Raw genomic sequence first — 26,859 nt, forward strand, 5'->3', positions numbered from 1 at the left:
CCCCTTTGAACAAATGGATGGATTTTTTTGGAGTGGATTTCCAGTATTATTTTCAAACTGCTTTTTGAAGCTGAAACAGATGAGACAGGGGTGCCCAGTCTTCTCTGAAAAGGACTGATGTGGGTGCAGGTTTTTGTTGTATCCCAGCACTAAGATGCCCCATTCTACATATCAAGGTTATTATCATTTGTCAATTAGTTGAATCTAGTGTCATCTTGCTGTGCTAAATCAAAAACCTACACCCGCATAGCCCCTTTTCAGAAAAGATTGGACACCTCTGAGATAACGTATATTGATACGGTGTAGTGGTATGAAAACTATCATATTCTGCCACCTAGGCCCTCCGTCTTGCATTTTGCCTTCATATAATTCAAGGGTTTGATTGATTGAGCTTAGACCATCATTCACTCAGGAGTTAACTGGCTGGTTTTATTTTTGGCTGGTTTTATTTTTGGTTGGTTTTTTATTTATTTGGGAAACTGTGCCTGAATGTCAGTAGGTACATGGTGGGGTAGAGATAGAGTAGGTGGCTAATACAACAAAGGAACAACTCAGGTGCTGAGAGGTGGAAGGACACCAGCAATCTTAACAGTGTTTCTGCTCTACTAAAATGGGACAAGGTACGAATGGCTTTAAAATAATAATTCCTGGGGGCTGCTGGGTAGCTCATTCAGTTAAGGCACCATGCTGTGGTACAAGGATGAGCCCCACGGTCTCGGATCGAATCCAGGTTGGGAGGGCTCAGTCGTTAGGGGTCCAAGTTTCATTGGTCTCAAGTGACCCCCGCTGGTCAATTCGGGCGCCTGTGGACTGCATGTCAAAGCCACAAGTGAAATGTCTTCCTCCAACTCCACTTTGTGAGCTCACCACTACTCTTTCTTCTTAACAGCATTCCAAGCATTTGATTTTGGTTTGCCTAAGGCAGTGGTTCCCAAACTCAGTCCTGGGGCCTCCTTGTGTATGCTGGTTTTCATTCCAACCATAGTTGCAAGCCCAGAATTTTAACAAGCTGTTATTTTTTCTTAATTAGGTGCTTTTCGTGTTTAGAGAGATTATTTACCCTCTTAAGTACATTATGTCCAAAATAGCTATGCATGCCATGAAGAATAAAATCCCCATGTTCATATTGAGCTTGTTAAAGTTATGCGATTGCAATTGTGGTTGGAGTGAAAACCAGTAGGCTATACACAGGGTGTCCCCAGGACTGAGTTTGGGAGCCACTGGCCTAAGGTTTGACGTACATTTCTGAAAGTTTTTTAAATTTATTTTTTACTTCTCAGCCTCATAATGGCATCTCATCTTTGACTTTCATTGGCACAACTCTGGTCCTCATATTGGCAAACGCCAATAACGGACTCCAAAAGCAATCAAAAGGCTATAATCAAGATTAGATACTAAAATCTCTCTTATAACTGCACTAAGTCAGCAATCGAACTCACCTGACTAATTAGAAACACCTGTGATGCCTTTTATCCTAAACATTATGACAATTTATACTACTGTCCCAAACATTATGACTGAAAAGTGCTGTAATTTCTATGTGGTGAAATCAAAATGCATAAAATTATAATATATAGATAGATATAGAAAGATAGATAGATAGATAGATAGATAGATAGATAGATAGATAGATAGTGTAAATACACACATTGTTACACCATTGTTGATTTTCTTCAGAGCCACATTTAAATGTCCTGCTCTCTGGGACAGAATCGTCCTTTCCTACAAAGTGTTTAAAAACATGAACAGTGAAGTTCTTTCACCTTGACTCATGGCATGCATTTGTATGGTTAAAGGAAACAGTTTGAAAGGAAAGGAAAGTGCCAAGAATGTTGTCTTGATAATACAGAAATCAAGTCTGCAGTGATAGGGGATTATGGAGGATTGACCTTCAACTCAGAAAATAGAACATAAATCCTGAATTGAGATCTTTGTAGTTTGAATTGTTTTAACACTTTTATTTATTTCTTTATTTATTAACAAAGACCACATAGATCACTCCTTTGCTTTAGCAGTGGTGGCATTTTAGCTGAACACATCCCTTATGTCTCAGTGACATGCACTTAACTGATAGGAATCAATGCAACCAATGTATTTAATTAAACCATAAGTTATTTAAATGGGACAGAGTCAGGAACAGTATGATATTGCACATGGACACACAAAAACATTTAGGCATAATGGGTTCCAATAGGACTTCACACCATCAGCCACAGTTACACAGTAGCCTGAGTGTTGTGTTGTGTCACCTCTGTAGAAAATTAAGCACTGAAATGAAATAAGTTTGCCGTGATGGCCATATTTGTTATGCATTTTAAATTTGAGGACTTAATACATGGAAGAACAAACAAACTGATCAGGAGTTGAATTGAGATTCAGCAGTCTTTACTACTGTTTAGTAGACACTTATCCAGTGTTTTTATAGCAACCACTGAAAGAAGCTGATAATTGATTGATTGATTGATTGATTGATTGATTGATTGATTTTGCATACTCAACATTTCAACACTGTGACAAGGTATTGGTTGTAACACTGAATAATTGCAGGGATGAAACTATAGGCTTTCAGTTTCTCCTGCCTATAAATATGTGACATTTAAAACAAGATAATTCAATATAACAAATATGTGTGTAGTTCAGTACGAAAACAGTCCCTGTGCTTTCATAACACTAGATGCACATAAAGGACTGAAGAATGATTCAGCCAGTCACCTCCTTAACTCTTCTTAGTATAATTTAAATAAAATTTAAGTCAACACCTTCAAAATTATCAGTAGCGTGCAGTAATTTTCTTTGAAATTGCCACAGTGATTTTCCATAATAATCTGACATCTGCTGTAGTATTTTTAATTGAAATATGCCTGCCTGTTTAATGTCTTGAGGGGATTGTACTTATAAGCTTTATGAACATGTATGATGAATTATGAATTTGGTGTTATGAATAGGCAATGAATATAGGGATTTGTATCAATTTGCCATTTAGAATGCATTGCTTAAAATGAAAATGATAGGGCATAATCAGATTTTCAGGACATTTATTTGCAAGTAAATCTGCTTTTATAGACAAAATTATTTTTTTAAATGCTCAGATAAATGTGCTGAGATAATTATAACCTATTGCATCCATAATTTTCCTTCAACAATGTCTACAGAAGAATGAAAAATGCTATAGATAAACCCTAACCTCAAAAGGAATAATCTATAATTATCACATAATCACTGTATACCTTTTACATTTAATACACTTGATAAGTTCACCATGCAAACAGTCGTCTAGTCTTTTTCATGATGCTAGGAAAAAATATAGATTTAATAAAGCAGAGATTCTTAAAAATCATTCTCCATTTAAACAGGAATATTCGCAAATTCATAGTAAAAGAAATACTGTGTTGTATTAGTTCCATTTTAGAGCAGTTGGAGTGGTTTTAGACTATTTAATTTATTGAGGGCCGGTGTGTATGGAGGTTTTTGTTTTATTGCAGTAACTCTGGCTCAAATGTATAATGAACTCTAAACACCAATGCTGGCTCGTAGATTAGACCACAGTAAAGTGCATCATATAGTCATGCAAAAAATTGTATATCAGCTGTCTTTCAAGAACTTATCAATAAGTTCAACTAAAAGGGCAGATTATGCATATAACTGGGGCTAATTAAATAATTAAGCAGGAAGATTTTTGTGAAATCCCAACATAGATATGACCCTAATTAATTAGTGAGTGATCTTGATAACCATTGCACATTACATTTATTTAGCAAGATGTTCTCATCCATAATAGCTTACAAAGCAAGGACAAGTGCATACAATTGTATTTAAGAATCACTAAGAATTTGTTATCAATATTAGTAGCTATAGAATGGTACTCAGTGGATGGTCAGGAAATAAATAATGTCTATATGCCCATGGTAAGGTCCCATGTCTACGTGTATGTGTGTGTCTGTGAGCGTGTGTGCATGCGTGCGTGCGCGTGTCTGTTTGTGTTTATATTTGTGTGTTTGTGTGTGTGTGTGTGTGTGTGTGTGTCTGTGTGCGTATGTGCATGCGTGCGTGCATGTGCGTGTCTGTTTGTGTTTATATTTGTGTGTGTGTGTGTGTATGTGTGTGTTTGTGTGTGTGTGTGTGTGTGTGTGTATAGGTGTGTGTGTGTGTGTATGCATGCACATGTGTAGAAACTGTGAAAAACCTATGGCTGGCAAGAACTGCAATTCAAACTCAAATAACGGATGCATTTCTCAGAGGTCAGCACGTTGAATTTTAAGTACATGGATCTGCATTTAGCAGTCTCAGTTTACTCAACCACTGGGTTTTGCTTCACTGACAGTGTATTCTGTTTGACTCTTTAATTGAAGCGCCTCCTCACCTGATTGAGAAACCCCAGGACATGCAAAAGCCAATCGACGACACGCTGCTTTGGGAGTGTAAAGCCAGTGGGAAACCAAAGCCTTCCTACAGATGGATGAAGAATGGAGAGCCTCTGGAGCCTTCGGAGGTAAGGATATCCTCAACAGATCAAAGCTAAAAATGAATTCAAATAAATTGATATAGGTTTAGCATAGCATACATATGCTTGGTTCGGGTGGGTTACCCAAAGAATTACTAGGAAAAGCTGTTTAAAGCATACTTTGACTCATTAGTTTACCATTTGCTCAGAACCAACACATCTCATTAAAGAATTTCATTAGGGAAACGACAGTGTGCATGCCTGAAAAGTCGATGCATGCTGGGTTCAGTTTATCCACCGTCAAATCCTGGATGTAGTTTTCAAGTTGCTGTGTTGCACACATATGGTGAATTAAAAATGGTCGTGTACCTGTTTTAGTGAATGTTTTTAATTTTCATTAAATGTTTTCCATTCTGTTATGACAGGCATTGTCATGATACAGAGCATGGAAAACAAGAGCCACACCATTTTAAAGTGTATAGTAAATTTAACCCTTCTTCTTCCCCACCCAGCATTAATATAAGCAAATTTGGCATTTGCAAATCCTACTTTGCACACCTGATTCTTTTAAATGTATTTTTCTTATGAAGAAGCCAAACCGCAAACAAACAAACCATTTTATGCTAGCCTTAAAACATGATGATGTAAGACCCTCAGTAATCTGCTGTTAAATCTCTCTCCTCAGAGTGCAGCCATTAATCCAGTTTATCCCTGAAATGCACATTGCATTTTAGATAACCAGTTTTTTTTTTTCCCAGATGGTGCTCAGTTTTAATGATTGCACTATGTTTTAAATAAAATAATGTGTTGTAATTTCTTGACCATAGAATTCCATTCCTCAAAACATAACCCACTGGTTCCCTGATGATACAGTAGGAGGCAAAGCAATTCCCCATCGATTGATTATGATTACCTGGTACAGCTTGGATATAATAACATGCAGACTTCATTTTGTTAATTAGTCAAAATGTTTAGAGACAAAACAGTGGGTATCAATCTCCAAATGTTATGTATATTGGAGGAATGAGTGGAGTCAGTTTTTTGTAAACAGAGGCAATCCTGCAAACAGCAGATTTTGTTGTCCCTAAACAGAAGGGCTCAGAAACAGACAATTAGCCGTCTGTCTGGTGTTATGCATAGTGAGAGGTTTCAATATGAAACTTTTTTTTTTTTTTTAATTCTGTTGGATTTTTCTCCTTTTAGTATAATCAATAAAAGGCTGAATTACATTGCAATGTTAACCCATCTGTTAATTTTGGAACTCACAGACCAAAAGAAACGATACAATCTGACAAGTAAGACAGCCTGTCCTTGTGCACAATCTGTCCTTTATGATTTGTAAATGGGTTAAAGTTTTGATTTCACCTCAGCCAAAGCCTGTAGTCTTTCATCACAGATGAGAAGAAGCATATGGCATCTCATATCAGTAAAGTAATCTTACTAGTGAGCCACATCATTGATGTCAGGCTATAGATCTGAAATTGCATTTGTCAATGCGGTGCTGAACACAGATCTAATAAGGAAGTTTTCATGCATTTGGGATAAATTAATCAAAGGAGGCATTAGAATTTTCCAAATGTCACCATCAACTACTTAAGCTTTTAATTAATTTGATAAGGAAAGGTCACTGATGTGGTGGAAGCAGGAAGGGGAGCACATGGCATATTTATTACAACGGATCAATTATCATGTTCCTTTTTTTCTGTGCTTGTTTGAATGTATCTGCTGAGTGGATTGGTGTGCAACAGAGCCATCTTTTAAAAAGCACTTCAGTGAAAAATGGACCACAGCCACCTATTTATTGTTTGATGTTGCATTTAATAGTCATCCCATTAGTGAATATGCCCGTGTGTTCATTATCAAGCATTCCCTCCAAAGTGCTGAAGGATCAATAAAAGAAATTGTGTATTTGTATTTGTACGATTATTCATTTGTACCTTAAAGTAACAAGCGGTCATTGGGCATCATTCACAAAACATGCGTACAATCAGATTTGATCATTAACTCTAATTATGAACATCTCCACAAACATTTCAGTATTTATAATTTTTTTCTTATCTGAATTGTTTCTTTGGTAAGATCAAAATGTGTGATTGGAAACGTTCATAAAGGCATACACATAAATTGTTTTTATTTAGATTGTTTTATTATTTATGCATTTTATATTATTTATGTCATTTTACAGACCACATGTTAAGAACAAATGTTTATCAATACAATTATTATATTAATATATTATATTAATAATAATATTAATATTAGTTAACTACATGAACTACATTAACCTGAATAACTGCTAGTTACGAATGCAACTGTAGCTCTATGAATCCTGGATGACTGCCAGAGGCGGTGCATATGCACTGGATTGTCATCGTGCTGCAGGTCGAGAATATGAATAACAATGAATGTCATCCCATGACGTATGATGTGGTATCTCCTGGTATAAGTACCGCTGTCATACAAACAATCTATTCTTCTTGCCGATTCTGAATGACAGACAGCTCTGGCGGTTACCTCAGATACATCCATGACTAGCATTCTGTTTCATCCCTCCTGACCACAAGAGGCAGTGCATAAGCACTGGATGACAAATACCAACACGGTCATGAGGAAGAGGACATACCTCACAAAGGTGCAGAGGACATCACTGGCAGAATCGCATGCAGGGAGGCGATGTTGATCTTGAAAAACCTTGAAAAAGTGCAAGAAAACAGGTTGAGTAGAACCCCACAAACTGTTCTTTAGGGTTTACATTTTATTGCTAATTTCTCCAAGAGAGAGAGGATCCCCTGAGAAAGGGCCTGAGCTCATTTGGGATCTGTAATGGTCATTGTTTTGATCCCAGTGAAAGGTGGAGGCCGGCACTAGAATTGAAGCTTGTAACCTTGAGTCAGCATTGCGAGGACACATGGGTCCTGTGTCACCACTCCCCATTGGGTAAGGTGCCGCTGTGGAAACGTTCGGTGGCCGTCCCATTGGTTCAGGGGTAGTGCAGTTGGTTCCCAGGAGCTGCAGCAGGACCGTGACTGCAGACCTCAGTGAGCAGGCCTCTAACTCTACGAGTCAGAGTATCAGAGCAGCGAGCTAGCTGTCCCGCTGCGGGGTGCCACTTCCGGATTCTGCTTTGGTGGCCCATTGGTTGGAATGTAGTGCTGACTTGATTCAACAGCCTGAGCCCATGTTTCGAGAGCCACTGCAGCTGCAGGGCTGAAGGTCTGACCAACAACCATCGGGAGGTTCCACAGGTTGGTTTTGCGTACTTCTGGCGAGCGAGATTAAGACAACCGAACCTGGCAGCGGGTCTGCCGCAGGTTAGCCATCAGTCTGTCTAGGTGTCTTATGTGACTGATAGCCAGCAACAATGCCTGGACTAGATTCATGACCAAGGGCGAGCATCAGGAGGCAGAGAAGGCGAAAGAAGGCACAGGTGTGTTAGGGCCATTTGCAGAATGGCTGAGAGGGCATGAGGGTTGCCTGCCCGAGCCATGATCTGTGGTGTCAGACCCCCCATCAGAATGACGAGACTGGCTTCTAGAGCTAGTCTTTGAGTCGGGGCGGGGGCAAGCACTTCCACATCTGTGCTACCATCCCTCTCATCATGAAAAAAGGTTCCTAATGCTGCACCCTTGCACCAACTCATGTGGTAAAGACTCATGTCATGTTCAACATTAGCTGATCAGATTGCAGCTGTGCCATTTCTGCAGGTAACCCCTCCACTTTTACTGAGAGGTGTTTAGTTCCTGGCTTAGCTATTTTAGCTAGACCGCATCAGCTGGTCTAGCGTCACACTTCAGGGCGTTAGGCTGGGGCATGGTGCCAGAAGCGGGGAGTGCATCTTCAGCATGTGTAGGATCCACATCAGCGAGGCGTGAATTTCTCAGTGACATAGGCATGAAACTGCAGTTTGCAGTGCCCTCCATGCCAACACCTAGGCATGGAGAGTTGGTCATGCCCATTCTGTGCTTGGAGGGGGGTTATACATTGAGAACGAAGGTGAACGGCCTTTGTATAATAGCTTCAGCTGAGTAGGCTGGTGAAGTTAGAGTTGACATTAACTTGAACAAGAAGAACAGACTTGTGAAAAACAAGTTCTAAAACTACTGCAAAAACTTGCGATGAATAATTCTAACTTTGTATGCTCCCTAGCAAGGCACTAGAGTCAGCGTTAACATAACTCAGTGAGGAAATGGTAGTTCTTAAGTATATAAACAAGCACGAAACCGTGCAGACCCACGGCGCATCTGTACAAAGTGTCATGAGTAAAACTTGGCTTACTATATAGCTAACTAGCTATGGCATGTCGTCACCTCTGTAATGTTAACGTTATTTGTTGTCCTCCATGTGTCCATACATCTGTACCGGTGGTACGCGCTAAGTAGGATAACTAAAGTAGGCGAAACGCTAACATGTTATGGTTAGCTAAAGTAACGTTAGGCGATAAAGCTGTGCTTAAAAATCTTGTGCGGTTCGAATTTGTGATTTTGGGAGATGCATCTGCGCATGCGTCCTACTAAACGAAGCACCACCTGCGCATACATCCCACAGGTCGTCCGTGAGTGAGTGAGTGAGTGACCACAATATGTCATCCATAGCCCACGGCAGCGGTTCCTGCGCGCCGTAGGAAAAAGAAAATAGGGGCGTAGGTCTCCACAGCAGTGCTGACTGGTGATAGCATTCATTGGTGAACAAGGCACACGAGCCAGATAAGAGTGAACTTAATTTGGTTTGAAATAAAAACTAGCAAAAACTGTATTGATGGTTTGAAACCAACAGTCAATTTTAGCTTCCTTTAAATGTAGGTGAGGCAATACGAAGCCAAATAAACCAAGTTAGAGAAAACATAACTTGGTGGCTGGGTTAAAAGAGGGAAACCTAACACGTATATTATTTTTTTTATTGGGAGATGAAGTTGAAAATCCAAGTCAGTGTAAATTTGACTGGCAGGGACTAAGGGAAATATCAGAAGAGTTAAAGTACACTTAGGTTGGTATAAACGCTTACCTTCAATAATGCTTCTCAGGGCAGAGTGTTGTCACAGCAGGCCTTGGAGGATGGAAACCGTGGCTCTGACAATTAAGTCACAGGGCTGCACGACAAGCTAGGAAGAAAATCCGGGAGATAATTATTTTTCTCTGACTGCTAGCTCTATCAGTTTTCTGCGATCTGCCTCTCAAAGTGAGAAGATGAAAAAAGTAGATTGTTGTATGATAGTGGTACTTATACTAGGACATACCACATCATACGTCATGGGATGACATTCATTGTTATTCATATTCTCAAGAGGGTATGCGCTAGATTTACAAATCTGCCTGTCATGGGTGTGCCATAGAAAAGAGATTAGTGAATGCCGGGGGGGGGGGGGGGTCATTTATAATCGCAGGTAGCAATAAAAAACAATGATTCTTGACTTGACCAGGTCCTGGTGTGCTGCTGAATTCAGTGTCTGTTTCCCCTGAAATATTATCCTGGTACTTGGCGCATGGGTTACTGATTTTGAACAAAATTGTGCTTCCATTTCCTTTGCTATGTCTTACTTCATGGTTCTGTGGTTTTAATATAATGTCAGTATTTCTATTAATTTTAATGATAAACAGACATGGTACAGTACAGAATGAAAATTGGTGAATTATGATGCAAGAATGACTACTATGAATAAGAACGATACATGTATTGTTCTCTGTCATTCTGAAGTTTTAAGTTGCAATGCCATTGGAATTCTCTGGAAACTTTGCCGAAATTTGTTAAGTACAGATAAAGTACCTTTGTCAAGGGTACAATGACAGCATCCTACCTGAACCTTTAACCTTTTTCAAAAAAACTTTTTTATTTATTTTATTTTTTTATTTTTTATTTCAGTTTACGATTTATTTATTTTTCCTCACACACTTTTGCTTTTAGCTTAACTTTATGATAATAACCTTGTTGGGAACATGTATAATTAATTTATTTTATTGATAAAAGTGATTTACAATTATAAAGACCCACAAATGTGCAGCCCAACCCAATGCTGGCATAGTTGTTTCTTTTGGATTACTTGGCTAGCCATGTCTTGGAAAGAGAGTGCATCTTTAGGGAGGTGCAGACAAGGTGCAGAGAGCAATGAATGGCTGATGTTTACACACAACCTTACAGGTGGCATGACTTTTATGGAATTGCTAGGGTGTGTCCTTATGCATATCAGCCTGAACAGGTACACGCATTCAATTTATGAACAATTACCATTCATCCTCCAATACCCCTGGGATACGAACAAAATCGAAGGTCTGCTCATGGATATCATGAATCCCACATTGGTTTTTCGCAGGAACTTTTATTTTGAACAAAAGTATGAAGAATCTAAGATTTATTTCTGCTGTATGCTGACTCATTCTTTAATGAAACAGGTGGCGAACAAGTGACAAGCATCTGTACTCTACAGCGGGCTCTCGAACGCTCGTTTATTCAGGCTTTGTTACATCAAACAAAGTGACCTGGTTGTTTTCAAGCTACGACATTGGCAGTCATTTTACTTCAGCATAAGGCTCGTAGATGGTTCCCCTAGGTCCTGGTGAGAAGTGCTGATTTCCATGGAACGTCATGCTTAATTAACGGCAAGCTGTAAAAAGCGGAGCATTTTCATGCGGGGGGACTGATATATGGCACCATTTGTCCCCTCTGCCAGGAGGCGTACTCGGCCTCTGCCTCTCTACAGCATGGGCCGCGTGGAAATCCAGACGGAACCTGTTCAAACGCAGGATTACCCACTGCCGTTTCAGCGAGGACAGCGCCCCTTTGTGCGACAGTACCTTAATCTTTTCAGACCAGAGACGCACTCATTCAGATGCCCCTCAGGAAACGTGCTCTAATGACATTACAGGGTGCAACCCAGGGGACGGGGAAGATCAAGGGCAAGCTGAATGGAAGTCCTCAGTGCAATCTGACGCAGTACAAAGCAAAGTTAAAAGCAGAATCTGTATCATGTAAATTAGAATAGGAAAAAATGAGGACCTGCCAGCCGTGTTTTGAATTTGCAAGTTCAAAGTTTGTTGGTTGCACTTTATATTTTAGCTCATGGTGAATTGCTTTTTATGCTAAAAGACTGCAGAAACATTGCCATTTTAAGTTCCAATTACCTGACCTCCCTCGGAAGTAGTGGCTTGGAAAATGCAAAAATGAAGCACAGTAAATCTGAAATTATATATTTTATTTAAATTTAATTTAAATGGAAAAACACGTACACGTATAAGGTTCTGTTTTCAATTTACATTTAAGATACCACTCTAAAAATTCCTGTGGGAAACGCCATTTTTAGTTTTCTGTTGTTCTTTAAATGCATGCATGATTTAATTCCATTGGTGCGATAAGCGCATGGAGATTCATGAGGCAATTTGGCTGAATGTGGAATTTCTCCCTGTACCAGCCTATAGACAAGTGTGGGGTTCATCAGTAAATGAAGCTTACAGGAAACCCATTTGTAAAAGTGTAACCCTGATGTGTAGATACCCTTTGCTGTGCTCCTCTCCAGTTCCTTCCGCAGGGGAATGTGGAAGCGCTGGAGGGCTTTGGAGGAATAAATAGGCCAAGTCAGTCTCATGAGTGTGCAGATTGATTAGGATAATTTTCTGCTTTTTTCTCATTAGTACCAAATACCTATTTATAGCCTCTTGTGTCCGTTTGGAAGGATAATTCAGGGGCCTACTGATGGACACATGGCTTGGACGCAGTGGAAACGAAGAGAGGGCTAACCTGTCTCTTTTCACAGGAAAGAATACAGGTCATCAACGGCGCCTTGTCAATCAGCCGATTGACGCTGTCTGACATCGGAATGTACCAGTGTGTGGCGGGCAACAAGCATGGGGAGATATACACCAATGCTGAGCTTCGAGTTATAGGTAAGGAGTGAAAAAATAGTGTTGCCATTTTCTGTGCAATTACTACCACGTTTAGCATTTGGCTACCATAACTGCTTCTCTCTCCAACTGACCTTTTATAAATAAAAATATTTATAAAATATCTTTTATAAATAAAAAGTTATGTAATTTAAATCAGATTTGTTTTAGCTGTAGGTAGTGCCAGAACTGAGAACGGCAGCAGTGTTGTACTGTAATGCTGCCACCCCTTGCACCATCCAGTCATTTCCACTCCGTGTGTCATAATCCTTCCTGCTGTCTCTCCCCCTCTCTTCCTCAAATCATGGCATTCTCCCACTGCCCTCCCCCAACCCCCCCCCCCCCCCCCCCTTTACCACAACCACCCAAATGACCAAGTCTAATCATCACTGGTTTATCATGGATTGGTGCAAAAATTCTACAACACTCCAGGAGTGTTTAATTGAACACAGACGTGGAAGTGAAAATGTCAGTGGTGTTTCTTGCAGATATATCGTAATTGAACTCCTTGTTAAAAAAAGAAAGGAAGATGGAGGAGCCACAGAAATTATAATGATAAAAGCAATTTGGGGCTAGAAAAATGAAAGGACGTGACATTTCCCTTTTGTTTTTCATGGCAGAAAAACGACTCTGTTAATTAAGAAGTGCATGGTGTGCTGTTCTCTGACGCTGCCATTTGGGCTCAGCTTCACGGGTGTGCGCCTCACTTTCAAGTGCACTCTGCAGAGTGATGATGTATTCAAAATAGACATAAATAAATATACAGAGTTCTGCAATTAAAACCTAAGGCGGAGGAGACAGACAGACAGACAGATAGACAGAGATGCTCTATTAATCCCCATGAGGAGAAATTTGGGTGTCTCCCAACAACAAAAAACAAATCAAAACATATAAAATAAACAAAACACTGGCAGATAGACAGTTCAGCACAGCAGGAGAATAGAGATAATACATAATATATATATATATATATATATATATATATATATATATATATATATGAAAGCATATCTAAAAGAAAAAAAAGAGTGGTGCTCGCGGCTGCGTTTGGTTGCAGCTCTACGGCAGACAGCCTAATTTATTTAGTATATCGAGGAATACAGCCAAGGATTTTAATCTTGTGTCTCAAACCTCTTGTCTAAATATTATATTCTTGATGTGTTCCTTGATGTCCGTCCACGCGTGCATCGAGAATTGATCTGTCGCTTGAAGCAGACGTGAGTGATTACATTGCAGATGTTCAACCACAGGCCTTGTAGGGTTGGCGGGTTACTCCATACGGTAGTGTTTCTGTAACACCTGTCCCTCTTTCAGCTGTTGCTCCAGATTTCTCCCAGAACCCGCTGAAGGTGCACACGCTGGTGCGGGAGGGCGGCGACGTGCTTATCGAGTGCCGGCCCAAGATGTCTCCATGGGGAATGATCTCCTGGAGGAAGGGGAACGAGGCCCTCCGAGAGAGCCACAGGTACACCGTCCCGACCCGCTGTATTCTTCCGCTTGAATCGGGCGAGGTGGTAAAAGAGACGGGGAGGGCTTGTTCTGTGTTAGTTGAGGTGATGAAAGACTCGTGTCAGAGTCGTCGTGCTGTAAGAATTACACCTCTGCGCTGAGGTCTAGTGCTGGTGAGGTATTGCATCCCTCTCTCATCATCTCTGGTTCTTGCTCTCACAAAGTACAAGGGATTTACGATACAACAATTTCATTTGCATTTTTCTTTTATCACTGACCCCCTTTTTTTTGGATTTCCCAATTGTGAATGTGAGCCATATCCTATTATGGTGATATGCCCCTTTAGTTCAGGAGGGTGCAGCAGCCAATTAGTTGTACCCTGTCATTCGACGGCTTAGCTGTGCAGCCATATGTCCAGATCGCTGCGCATCTCAGTCTTCTAGTGCATGCGGACTGCAGGTGCATGGATGATGCAGCCATTGTGTTAGGAGGTGGAATATACTCCACCAATGAAAGCTTTCCTCCCCAGGAACAAGACTGTGGCTCTTTGTGTGCCACTCTATCAGATTCCTTGGCCACGGTCATCGGCCATAATTTAATTCTGGACTGTCACATTAATGGGGACCCTGTGCAGTGGCTGGATAGACTAACTGCGAGCTTTTTACTTATTTATTTTTCCTTTGTTTAAAATGGTAGGTCAACAGGCATTTTGTAGTGGGAACCAGATGAATCATAGTGAGCAGGGGACACAAGAGATCATAAAGACCAATCAGATGTAATGTTAAGAAGCCAGCTTTTGTGTAAATTTAACCAGGACCCCAGGATTAACACTACTAAAAGTTCCAGGGGCTCTTAAAGACCACAGTGACCTTGACTTAACATCTCATCTGAAGTGTGGCACCTTTTACAGCAGTGTTCCCATTACTGTGCTAGGGCATTGGCATTGTAATTCAATTCAGGGAAAAGAATGCCCAATACCAGCCGACCAACATACTTGAGAACTTAGTTATACAGTAACTTAGTTTTCCCCATTTAAGCATGAAGCCTGCTTAGCCTCAGAGGGTTGCCAGGTTTTACATGCATTTATCAATAAAAAAAAATGTAAAAAATCATTTCCTCAATGAGCATAGTTTATATATAATTTATTTTAACAGTCATGTTTTCTCACCTAGCCAGCTGTGTATTATCGCGTCTACTGTGAAGAATATATATAAAAACCAGTGGGGTGTACTGGAAGGAATTCAGGAACTGCCATCCTTGCAGGGGTCAAAAATAGCGCCCCCACGTGCACAGCCGGGGTGTTAATCAAGCACTTAGCGCCCACCACAGGTGTCCTGAAGCAGTGATCCCACACCCTGCATCCAGACATATGTTCAGTTTTACTTATTTATTTATTTAATTTTTTGGGGGGTGGGGCGGGGTGCCTATGAGCACCCGGCCCATGAAGAGGGGGAGGCGGGGTGGAGGGTACTGTTACTGTGCGGCAGTGACAATAGCAAGATGTGATTATGGTGACTTTCCAGCATTTTCATATACACAAAGAATGTGTTGCAAAATGAGCTGATTGCAAATGAGGCTGCTCTGTGTTTGAATAATTGTTTGCTGTTGGTGCCCTTCAATTGACCGGTCAACTGCTAGTGCCAACTAGTAATTCCTGTTATAATGTCTGCTGAGGAACTTGAAAAAAATACATATAATAGTCGACGGAATATATGAAGTTTTATTTTAAAATAGTTATTTTAATGCATTTAAAAAAACATGCTCTAAAAGGTTCCTTCGTGAAGAATGTTTGTGGATATAATATATCAACATGTTTCTTTTTCGTGGAATTAAAGTTTCACATTACTGATTTAATAAGAGACCGAAGTGATAATGCTATAAGCGCTTCTCCAATGAAAAAATGAAAAAAGTCTTGTGTGATAGCAATGTACTACACTGGAAATAATTCTATTTCTACTTCTCACTACGTCCGTCTGTTTTCCATTGGGTAATGGGTTTCATGCAAGTTCTTGAAGTTTGAAATTAAATGATCGCTCTGGATCACCCTTGTGAAAAGGCAATTCCACACAGACCTTTCTTGCCTCTGACAAGTAGGTAATTAATAAGAAAAATGTGCACATTACAAGTAGGTGCAAACTGCACAGGTTGTATTATAGTGAATGAATTCCTGCCAGTCTGCTAGAAAGCATTGACAATATGTGGAATACTGCCAAGTAGCTCTTTCTTCTGAAACTGAATATATTTTTTCGTCAAGGAATATGATTATCTTTTTTCTCTCGCTTGCTCATTTATGCACATCAAACAAAAATAAATTACTATTTGTAGAGTGAAAGTGAGACCAAAGCTTGGAACATTAAATAATAGCACCAGCACTCTTGACTTTCCTGATGTTCTTTATGCCTTTGTTCGGCTGTTTGAGACTATGTTTCAAGGCTCCTGAACTCACTGATTTGAATGACCTGCTGACCAAAATGGACAAGCTAACAATCAGAATACGGTATGAAGTGAATCGCTATTTCAGGTAGCTGTACCTCACTCCAGTATTTACAATACGATGAATTAGGTACCCTAATAGGATGGTTGCATTTGTTTATGATTGAGTGTTAGCACAGTTCTGAGGTAGTTACCAAGATATTTTTGGGTAGCTAGAATGCAATTGTGAGCTAACATTAACGGTGGCCCGCATGGATGATCACGCTTCAAAAGCGAAAGCACAAACATAAAGGGAAATGCACTGCAAATCAAGAAACGATGCAACTTTCAAAACACACAAAAGACCAAAGCAAGTGCAGCAGCAGAAATGTGCAGAAAGAGAAGAAACATTCAGCAAAATGCTCAAGAAAATGCTGTAAAAAGGAAACCTCCTGCAAGTTCAGAAACTAATTTAATTAAAATGAATGCTATTGTGTGATTCCCCTAGTGGCACCGAGCACTTCTATTGTATCAACTGGTTTCGCGGCAATTCTCCTCTGGCGAATTTGTTTTTGTTTTTGTATGTGTTTTTCAATTTGCAGCACATTTCCTTTTTACTTTTGTTTGGGTATTTTGCGGTACGTTTCTTCTCTCCTTTCCGTTGTTGCAATTGCTTTAGATGATTGCATGTTTTGAAATTGGCATTGTTTCTTAATTTGTGTTTTCCTCTGTGTTTGTGCTTCTGCTTTTGAAGTCCTTGTGGGCGACTGTATACATAGTTAGCAATTTTCAAATTAACTTAATTACAGTATATATGTAGTTTCACTTATAAAAATATGATTTATGTGTATATTTAAATTAATTAATTAACCATTAAACAGGTAGATTTTAAGCATTCTTTGTGGGCAAAATGAGACTCCGTGTTAAAGCTATTTCTGAATCCAGCTCTGTGTTGCTGCACCGCAGTCTGTAGATGCAGTGACTGCCACTGTCTTTCACACAGCTCCACTGTGGGTTGAACTCATGACCTACCTGTGTCACAGCAGGCATTCAAACTGCAAGGCCAGCGATCCGGTGAATGTACAGGAAGAAGGTTCAACCATTGCCTCACCTGATGGCAGGGAACTCATTGATACTCCATTGATAGTTTTCCCTGAGGCCATGCACCGTCATGCAATTATCAGAGAATGGCCTTTAATCGCATTATTATTTCATGTAAATGGAATGTTCCAGGACACAGGTGCATGCTCGTGTGTGAGCACACATAAGCAGAGCCGAGCGGTTGAACTCCTGTCTTTCAAGATTAATTGCATTAATTGCTTTAGCGCTCTGCAGTGGCTTTTTGGAAGAGGGAGAGCCAGTGTCACCAGCCGAGTAATCCATCTTCATAGCGGCCGCCATTTCAGCAGGAAGCCGGGAGAAGGGATGTCTTATCGCACGCATGCAGCCCTGCAGGGACACAGTTTAGATGACATCAGCTGGAACAAAGCAGCTGAGATCGCAAGTCAGGACTTCAGAGCAGATCTGGCTGATGAGAGTGTAAGTGGGCCATGTCAGCCCTGGATCAATGCTTGAAACATGTCATTTTAATTATGTCACCATAAGGAAAACACTGGCTTCACGAAGGCAAACCCCCCCCATGCAGTAATGGTGCCAGTGCTTTTAGGCATGTCCTCACTGCTGCCTGTTTGCTTTGTGTGCCTTTTTCTTAGCGTACTCGGTCCGTATGTACTGCTATATTGCTGAAGTGCCTCTTCTTCTTGGCTTTGTTCATCTGTTGTGATAAGACTCCTCATCAAAACCACTGAGGCTTATGCACAGGGATGAGACCAGAGTAAATGGAACAGAAAGATTGAGATTAACTGCACCTGGACGGAAGGAAAAGTGCAAGGGCAACTCTCATCATCGGAGTGGTTTACAGTCCATTATGTGATGAATAATTAAACTGAAATTAAAGGGACGTCGGCATGTATTTCCACCATGCTGACTTGGATTTCAGTAGACTTGTTGATGGCTGCAGTATAATTTCCCTGGCCCTCCCAGCTATAATGAAGGTGTGCAGTTTGGTCGTGTGATGCTTTAAATAAGAAATTATTTTAATCGATACAGTGAATACTGTGTTGTGGGACCTGATGTGTGCACTGGTGTACGAGCTGTGTGCTGCTGAATACATTTTGAGCTTGCCATTCGCCATCTCTGTGGGAAAAAAAGTGCATCACTGAAAATGTGTTGATAAAATATATTTCATGAGTTGTTTCACTGCACAGTTAGATGTGCGTTGATTTATATAAACAAAACATGGATTGAGGAAAAATTTGTAAGGTTTGATATGGCTTGTTAAGTCAAACCTTTTTGTTTAATGGACGAGAATAGTCATAAATTCACAACATGCACCAGAGGCCTTAAAAGGAGACCGAAATGGCATTAAATTAGAATTGGACCCTTTGTCAGGTCTATATTTATCACATTGACCTTTTTGAAAAATTTGCCTGAAGCTTTGTGAATGAGATCACAGTGCGTGTGTGCGTGTGTGTGTGTGTGTGTGCGTACATGCGTACATGCATGCGTATGTGTGTATGCATGTATGTCTGAGTGGACAATGAGCAAACTGTAGGGAGAAGAGAAGGTTGAGTGTGGGAGGGATAGAGGGATTTGAGGAGGGAGAGAAGGCAAGTTTTATTATGGCTCCTGCTGTTTTCCAGTTATATTGCTTGTAATGGTTAACTATGAAGTTAGGATGAGTGTTTTGTTCTGAAATTATCTAAATATTACGTTACGCAGACACGCTCAAAACAATCTACTCCATTCAAGGCTGTGTTCTGTAGGTGGCAGAGTATTTAGTTTGGGAACTGGGCATGTAGCCCAAAGGTTGCAGGTTTGATTCTCTGCTGGGGCTCTGCCTTAAGCAAAGTGCTTAACCTGAATTGCTTAAGCTGTATAAATGGATGCTATGTAAAACTGTGTAAATTGCTGAGGATGAGAGCATTTGCTAAATGCCAGTAATGTAGACTTACCTTTTTCCCCCTTACATCAGCAAAATAGCTTTAGCAATGAAAAGCCTAATCTAGTGGATTAATCCAGATTAGTTCATTAAAGCCCTGACCTGTGACTGTTTCGAGAGAGTATTCACATTTTCAGATGTTACAGCTATGATGTTGCATACAGTACGTATATGTACAGTATAAAAACATTTATCATTTAAATCTGTCCCGGGGATTAATGATTTATAATATGTAGTAGTTTCCTCGGCTTTCACAGAAAAAGAGGTGACAGAACGAGGATATCTCACAGGAAAGTGCCCTTCATAGAAGCATCAGTCCAGGCCATCAGGGCTGAAGTAGGATGTGACTCAAGCCGTGAGCCTCACCAAAGTGGCTCTCTTGTACTGTGGCGGAGTCCAGTCTCCCCATGGCAGGCAAGTGGGCAGTGCAATCCATCTCTATTTCCTCTGTCGGGTCATTGACTGTCGATGGCATTCTTCTTAAGAGAAAGTGAAAAGTATTGTATTTATATTGCTTTAGTTCTGCCTTTTTGCCTGTGACCAATCCCCTTCCCTACAGAGGCAGGGGAAATGATGATGGTTGTGAAATGGCTGAAGAGATGCCTGGCAGCAGTGCGAGAGCGCATTTAAAAGCGCGTCAGCTGCGCAACAAGCATCCCCGGGCACATTACTGTCATGCACAAAACGCAGGATTCATTTAAGGAATAAAAACAGCGCAGTGAGCGGGTGACGCCCGCGACGCCGCGTTTGAATTAATGTTCATGCGGGGCGCTTGTTTTCAAGTGGCAATTTAATGCGCGGCCATAATTGTGATGCATCCGTTTTGCTCCAGGTTTTTTGCGAATGTGTGATTGAGGGTCCTGCACGCACCTTCTGTCTAATTATATTACATATCTAACTTTGATATTATTGAGAATAATTAGATTTTGATTGGGTTATGCCTGTCTATTTATTGTCTTGCGTATGAAAATCAACCCACCATCAAACTGATAAAAATGAAATGTTATGAAGCTGTAAAATTTTATTGTACTCAGTGGAAACAGGTCTATTAATAAAGCTAGCGATTAAATGTTAATTTTGAAAGTGAAGCCCAATACGCTGTTTTGGCATATCATTTTCAGAGGCCACATGCTGTTGTGCTTATTAAAAACTGTTGTTTATCAAGTTTAAATGTCACTTTTATTTTTTTGCCCCCATCCTCCCGCCATCGCGGCTAATTTCATCATTTGACGTTAAATGAACATCTGCTTGAAAAGCAGATTTTAAATCACCCCCAAACCAATGTAGCTGCAGTATGGCTTTATGGCACCAGAGCAGAATATTAAAAAGTTTTGCTGCCCAAAACATATTTGATCTTATTATTACCTTGTTGTTTGAGAGGGGTTTAGAGGGGGAGGCACTTGCTTGTGGCTAGCTAAAGTAATTTAGCCAGAGCCTTCATTAGTGTTAGTCTGGTGAAAGTCACTTGAAGGGGACAGTAAGATGATGAGTGAGACCTCCTCATTCAGCTCAAAGAAATCAAAGGATTATAGCTGTGTTTGCATTTCCCGGCAGCTCAGGACAAACCCTTAAACAGCTCCTGTAAAAATAACCGTGGTGTGGTCTTGCCTACACTTCCCACAAAAGACATTCTCTCTGAGAGTTTTGTGGATTATTAGTACTTTGTCAGAGGATACATCAATATGACATGCTAATACAATTAACTGAGAAGTGCAATGTTTAATTGATCTGTACCCCCTCCAATGCATCAATCAAGAGGATAGATACTATTGACTGATGTACTAATGTAAGCAGTTTGAAAAATGCTATGTTTAAAGCTGTCGAAATTCAAGAGAGATCATTACCCCAAGATATGTAATCAGTCAAGAATATTCTTAATGTTTACCCTGGAATATTTAACGTGAACTTTCTCATATGATCAGCAAAATGCATTTATTGAAGCCGTTATTGACCTTTGGGGCATTTGAAGCTACTTTAAAGTCTTTCCCTAGTCTTAACATGAGTATTAGTAAGTTATGTATCTTGCATTTTTAGTTTGTTTTGGTAACCCTTTTCTAACCTCTGTCTTGAACAGATTTTTTAAACCATAAAATAAACTGTTGAAGTAAGAATATCTGTATCCTTTTTACCCAATGCAAAAATGAACTTAAAGATGTTTGTTAAGATTAGGATTGTATCCTTTAACAGTCCACATCCTGTGTTCTGTTCTGTGGGATTATTTTTATCTAGGAGACCACTGCTGATATCATTTTTCAAAGTGAGAATTTGCCAGCACAGCACAAGTAATCCATCTTGGTTCCTCAGACAATGTCTCCAGAACACATGTCTGCTCTTTATTCCTTGAAGGATACCCCCAAGTATCAGGTAGAGATGAATATCAGCTGGAAGAAATAAACTGTGAGAGCAATTTGCGATTAAAGAAATCCTGTACCAGTACATCCATAAGGCCTTTGTGCCAGTGGCTGATAAACACTTTCTCGTCCCAGTTTAATTACAAACACAACTCTTGCCTATTCTGCAACAGGGAATTAAGTCAATCCAAACGGGCGTGCCACAGTTTGATTAAATTGTTAGCTACTGGAAATAAGCAGTAAGTGTGATGCACTGAATGAAATGCTCACCGTTGGTGAGCCGATATTGTGAACCGTAGGTGTAACGGAGCACCATTGGGAAGGGACACATCCCATTCAATACTGAGAAATTCCTAAATTGTCCCCTCCAACAATCTATTCATCTCTGAGTCAAATTTCTTCTTAATTGGATTGCAGCCAGTTTTGAGGTCTCAATGAACACGTGCCCTCCTTACAGTCACATCATATTTCCAAAACCAGTCAACTACTAGTAGTTATGATGGACCTGCTTGATCAGTGATATATAAATCATTTATTTGTCAATGGCATGTCATTTACAATAGCTATCCCACCGCTCACCCTTCTCTGATAGCATCGCTGCCACCTTTTGTGAGTGAGTAGTTTACAGCATCATGGGTGAGTTGAAAAGCTGATGACCCACTAGTTCATACTTTGTTGACGAGAAGCCAATTGCCTGGAAATCCAGACCACCTTAAAGCTTACAAACTGTAACTGAGTTACAGCAAGTCAGCTAATAGTTACTTAGTCTCTTGTGAATGATGTATATTAGCCTCACTTGTAAGCCAAACTGTGAAGCTATGTTAATTTCCAAAAAGCAGTTTGCCAGTAAGCAGCTATGATGTTAATCTCAGAACATATTCTTGTGGTTCAAAAGCTTTTCATAAACATGTGATCAAAGTGATCATTTACAGAGCAACAGAAACATTTAAAGATGTATGCAACAATTTACAAAATACAAAATTAGAGCTAATCTTGGATAACTTAATCTGGAATGTGTACCAATGTGCCTCCATACACATGTAGGCTCGGCATGTCGATTTTGATATTAAATTTTTGCTTTCTGGATTGGTACCCACTAGGGAAATCTCAGCTCTCATTTCTCGCTTGATGGCATTATAAGGAACGGCAAACATTTGGCACTCGATCGCAAATTAAAGAGTAATACCTCCATTGCAGGGTAGATGCCTCTCCCCTTTGCAGTGTGTGTGCGTGCTTTGTTTGTTATGAGTCCATAGATTACCATGACAACCTCAGTGCTTCTCAAACCTCTGAAGTGTTAGGGTCAGCCCGGGAAGGTCCTGAGGAGAAATGTCATTTCAGTGACAGCCTGCAACTCCAGCTTTTATCTCTAATTTTAAAATAACATTTTAAAAAATCGTCCTGTACCTCCCGGTGTTTGCAGTGTACAGGGCCATCTGTACTGTAGAAGAGAACAGGTCTGACACTTACTGTCAGTCATTCTTTATCACAGTCCGCTATCTCAGAACCATCCTCCTCAGGCATTCTGCATGGCTCTACTACAAACTCCACTTGGCATGCTATTAAACGTAATGCTCTGATTGGCGTTCAAGGGGCAAAAAGTATCACTTTTTTTCTACTGACTACTTCAAAAAGGATAACAGTTTAAATAGTATAAAAGTGTACCTTATAGAAGTTAGACTAACTGACTTAACATTGTTTTGAAAACATCCACGACAGGGGCTGTTTTTTTAAATTACTACCTGCCAGTGCCATTTAACAGGGAAGAAAAAATCAGCATGAAAGTGTAATAGTTTGTTTTATTTGAAACTTTTAATTATAGCTGTGTAGCTGTATGAATAGCAAGTTTCCAGGCAGAAGTGTGCATATTTTTAGGTATGCTAACAAATTGAATAACAATTTCAACAAGAAGTAGTTTTTATGATTCACCAGACCTTGTCCATTATACAATGATTTTTCTATGTGCATGTATTGAAGTATCCCCTCTAATGAATTTAATCTAATTAATTTATTAAATTTGGTCTAACTTTCAGCTCTAATGTACAAACAGGACTAAAACTGTGCATATTGTAGAGAGTTACATGTTTTTTGTTTTTCATACTTGCTCCTTTTCCTGTTTTACCCTTGCCTGGAGGACTGGTTCAGTAGTTATATTAAGTAGGGAATTAAACTGTTTGGTTTGAATGAAAATCAAAGAGGTTAATTAAAATTTCTATTCCAGTACCCATACATGTATGTTCTTTTAGTCTTTGTTATATAATACATAGACAGCAAACAAACATATGAGATGCTGAGATACCTGATGATGGTAAAAAAAAAAAAAAAAAAAGCTACACTTGGGGTTGAATAAAAGAAAATGATAATTTGCTTTTCAATCTGATAATAAAGAATTTTAGACATTGCAGTCCCATGGGATATTTCCTTAACAGATTGAAAGATGGGCCTCTTTCAGTACGCATACGCATTGCCTATGAATTCATATCACAGTCTATGTAATATTTGTAAATGGACTTGTCTTTGTTACCTAAATTTGCTTGTTTTTTTATCTCCAAGAAAATGTTGTTAATAGCTGTGATGTGATAATGGTGATATGATAAAGCAGTGATAATGGTGTGGGCAGCAATAACTACAACAAAAATTAAAAAATGTCAGATGGACCAGTGTTTAGGGATGGGCCGGTAAAGCAAACAGCATGCTGCCATAGAAGCTTGTTATAACTTTGTTATTACTTAGTAAGAGCCAAGGTTCTGTCCATTTGAATACAAATGAGATTATTATTTTTAGAAATATTAGATAGAGTTGATAAAGTATGATAATGTGACATCTGGCAGGAAGCAATAGGAAAGAGTCTCTTGTGCCAAAAATCGATATTAATTACCTGGATATTGGAGAGCTGTCAGATACAAATGTACTGCTTGGTCCCAGTGACACAGGCTCAATTCATAACCTCACTTACACAGACACAAAAACATATGTTTTTGCAGGGCCATAATGCTCATTTAATCTAGACAATGGCGGCATTACCAGCTTGCATGCCAGATTTCTTTCTGAGATGTAGTTAATTGGAACCAACTGCTCAGTTGAGCTTAGTTATTTGGGTGAACTTTGTGTTTGAAAAGGATGACCTTGGCACTTAAATCAAAACAAAGATCTGTGGGAAACATTCAGAGAAAGCGACATGCAATTTATCTTAAGACTCCAGACATTTTCCTTCATTCACTGCGGGGTTTGAAAGGCAGTCTGAAGCATACATCAACATCTGATGTAGGGTCCAACCCGAGAGAGAATAAGGTGACCTCGCCTTTCTCTCAACAGATACTGCATCTGAGCCTCTTTCAGAGTTTTCTTGTTGGGCATTGTATTTTCTCCAGACATGTTGATACAATCATGATTAGAAACACCACCTGCAGGTAGGTCAGAGATGGTCACCGTGTAGAAGGAATATCCCGATACTAAAACACTCTGCAATTCTGCACGTATGACACATGAAGCTGAATGCAGTCGGTGTGATTGATATCATTTGCATAATATATTGTCATTTCAAGAGCACTGGCACATGACTGGTACTTTATAGTCATTAAAACTGGCAAGGAGAAGTGAGCACTAAACAAGTGCATGCAGAGGCTGGATGTGCCAAGAATTTAACACGCCTTAGCAGAGGTTAATTATTTTGTGAAATCACCAGAAGCAGAAGATGCCCCCTTTTCACACAGCTGCATGGATGAATAATTTCAGCGATAGAATCTTAACCCCTATTTTCCACAGCATCATTTTGTTTACACTACTAATGAATATCAAGGAGAGAGAGAGAGACATCAAGCTGAAAAGTGTGCATATCCATTAGTCTTTGGCTCAACTGATTAAAACGAGTGTCGTCATGACTGTATGTTAAATAATGAATCCACGTAGGCTATCAGTAATAATCTGCATGCACACACATCTATGAATCATGGTACATACAACTTGAAATTGTTCAATGTACAACTAAAAGAACTGTATGATCCAAAATACAAACTGTGATACATATTTAAGAAAGCAAAGAGCATTAAAATGAAATTAATTGGTTGTATTCTGATGGTATGTATATAGCACATTTTACAAGTACTAATTGAAGAATAAGGCTTGCTTTGAGAATGTCAACTGGTTTAGAAACAAAAAAGGCATTTGGTTGAAGCTTATTGTGATAGAAGTCATTTTGTGGTCCGTTTTTACAGTGTTTACAAACACTCTACATTTTGATGATGTATTCATTGATTAGTTTCATTGAACACACTGGCACATTTGTGGCCTGAATTCTACCATAATTTTTCCTTAACATATATTCTGGTGAGTTAATCTGGTTGATCATTGACCAGGTTATGGACCAATGTTGATAAATTCTAGATCTGTATCTGCAGCCATCTAACCCATGTCTTAGTTAATTTTTTTGATAAATACCTTGTATGTGACTTTTTATGTGACAGATTGAGGGTATGATTTGCATCTCTTTGTCGATTAGCATCCTAGCTTTCCACGCCTCCATTTTTTTCTCCAGGAGCGGCAAAGAGTCACGGAGCCCTTGTCAAGGAGTGCAGTGACACCCCTGGCAGCAAGAGTAAAACAAATTCCAGAGAACCATCGTGAAAGATGATGAAATCTAACATTTAGTATGCAAAAACAGGGCCTTTTTCGCATATAGTAAAGCCGCATTCTAGACAGAGTGGGGGTGACTTCTCAAAAGTCAAAAGATAACGAGAGTGAATTTTACTTGAGACTGTGCAATTTTCTGCAATTTGCACTTCAGAGTGGGAGAGACGGCTGCATGACCACGCTGTTATTTGCACGTCTTTCATCTCTCCTCGGAATACAGAAGAACACTGCTTTTTATGCTGCCCTGCTCTTTTTGGTTGTGGCTTCATCCTCTCCATAAATTTCCTGCACTTTGAGGATGACACGAGTGTGTTTCGGGATCCCCCTTGTGTTATAAATAATCGTCTCCTCTTCGGAGGTTTATAGCTTTGGGCATTAGCTTGTGTGATTCTGCGATGAAAAGAGTGGCACTCTCTGTCATCTTACCTGTAAATTATTGATGCGTCTTCCCCTGTACTGTCTGATTCAAGGACTAAGGTGGGAAGCCTCTGCTGGGTGATTGAACAGACCTACTGGATAAGTTTTGTGTCAAGGAAACTGGAAAAACTCTGGATATATTTTTTTCTCTGCTGATGTATACACATCTCTATTTTCACACAGCAACAGAGAACCTTTTCGTGAAAACACGGGATTTGCTGTCGCACCCAAGAGCAGTGTGTTAACTGTTAAGCCTCAATGTCCTCAGTGAAAATAAGTACATGTATAAAT

General features: G+C 39.8%; 1 protein-coding gene across 4 annotated transcripts in view; it reads left to right on the top strand.

Moving 5' to 3' along the window:
- The window catches only part of cntn4 (contactin 4), a 147,188-nt gene that overhangs the window by 98,502 nt on the left and 21,827 nt on the right, over positions 1–26,859 (top strand). For all 4 annotated transcript variants that reach the window (XM_035389277.1, XM_035389276.1, XM_035389278.1 and 1 more), the window contains exons 9-11: positions 4,350–4,489; positions 12,183–12,312; positions 13,624–13,774. In XM_035389277.1, the coding sequence (XP_035245168.1) occupies positions 4,350–4,489; positions 12,183–12,312; positions 13,624–13,774 (421 nt within the window). The remainder of the gene's footprint in view (positions 1–4,349; positions 4,490–12,182; positions 12,313–13,623; positions 13,775–26,859) is intronic.

Source organism: Anguilla anguilla, chromosome 13 (assembly GCF_013347855.1).
Source record: "Anguilla anguilla isolate fAngAng1 chromosome 13, fAngAng1.pri, whole genome shotgun sequence".
Classification (NCBI taxonomy): Eukaryota; Metazoa; Chordata; class Actinopteri; order Anguilliformes; family Anguillidae; genus Anguilla; species Anguilla anguilla.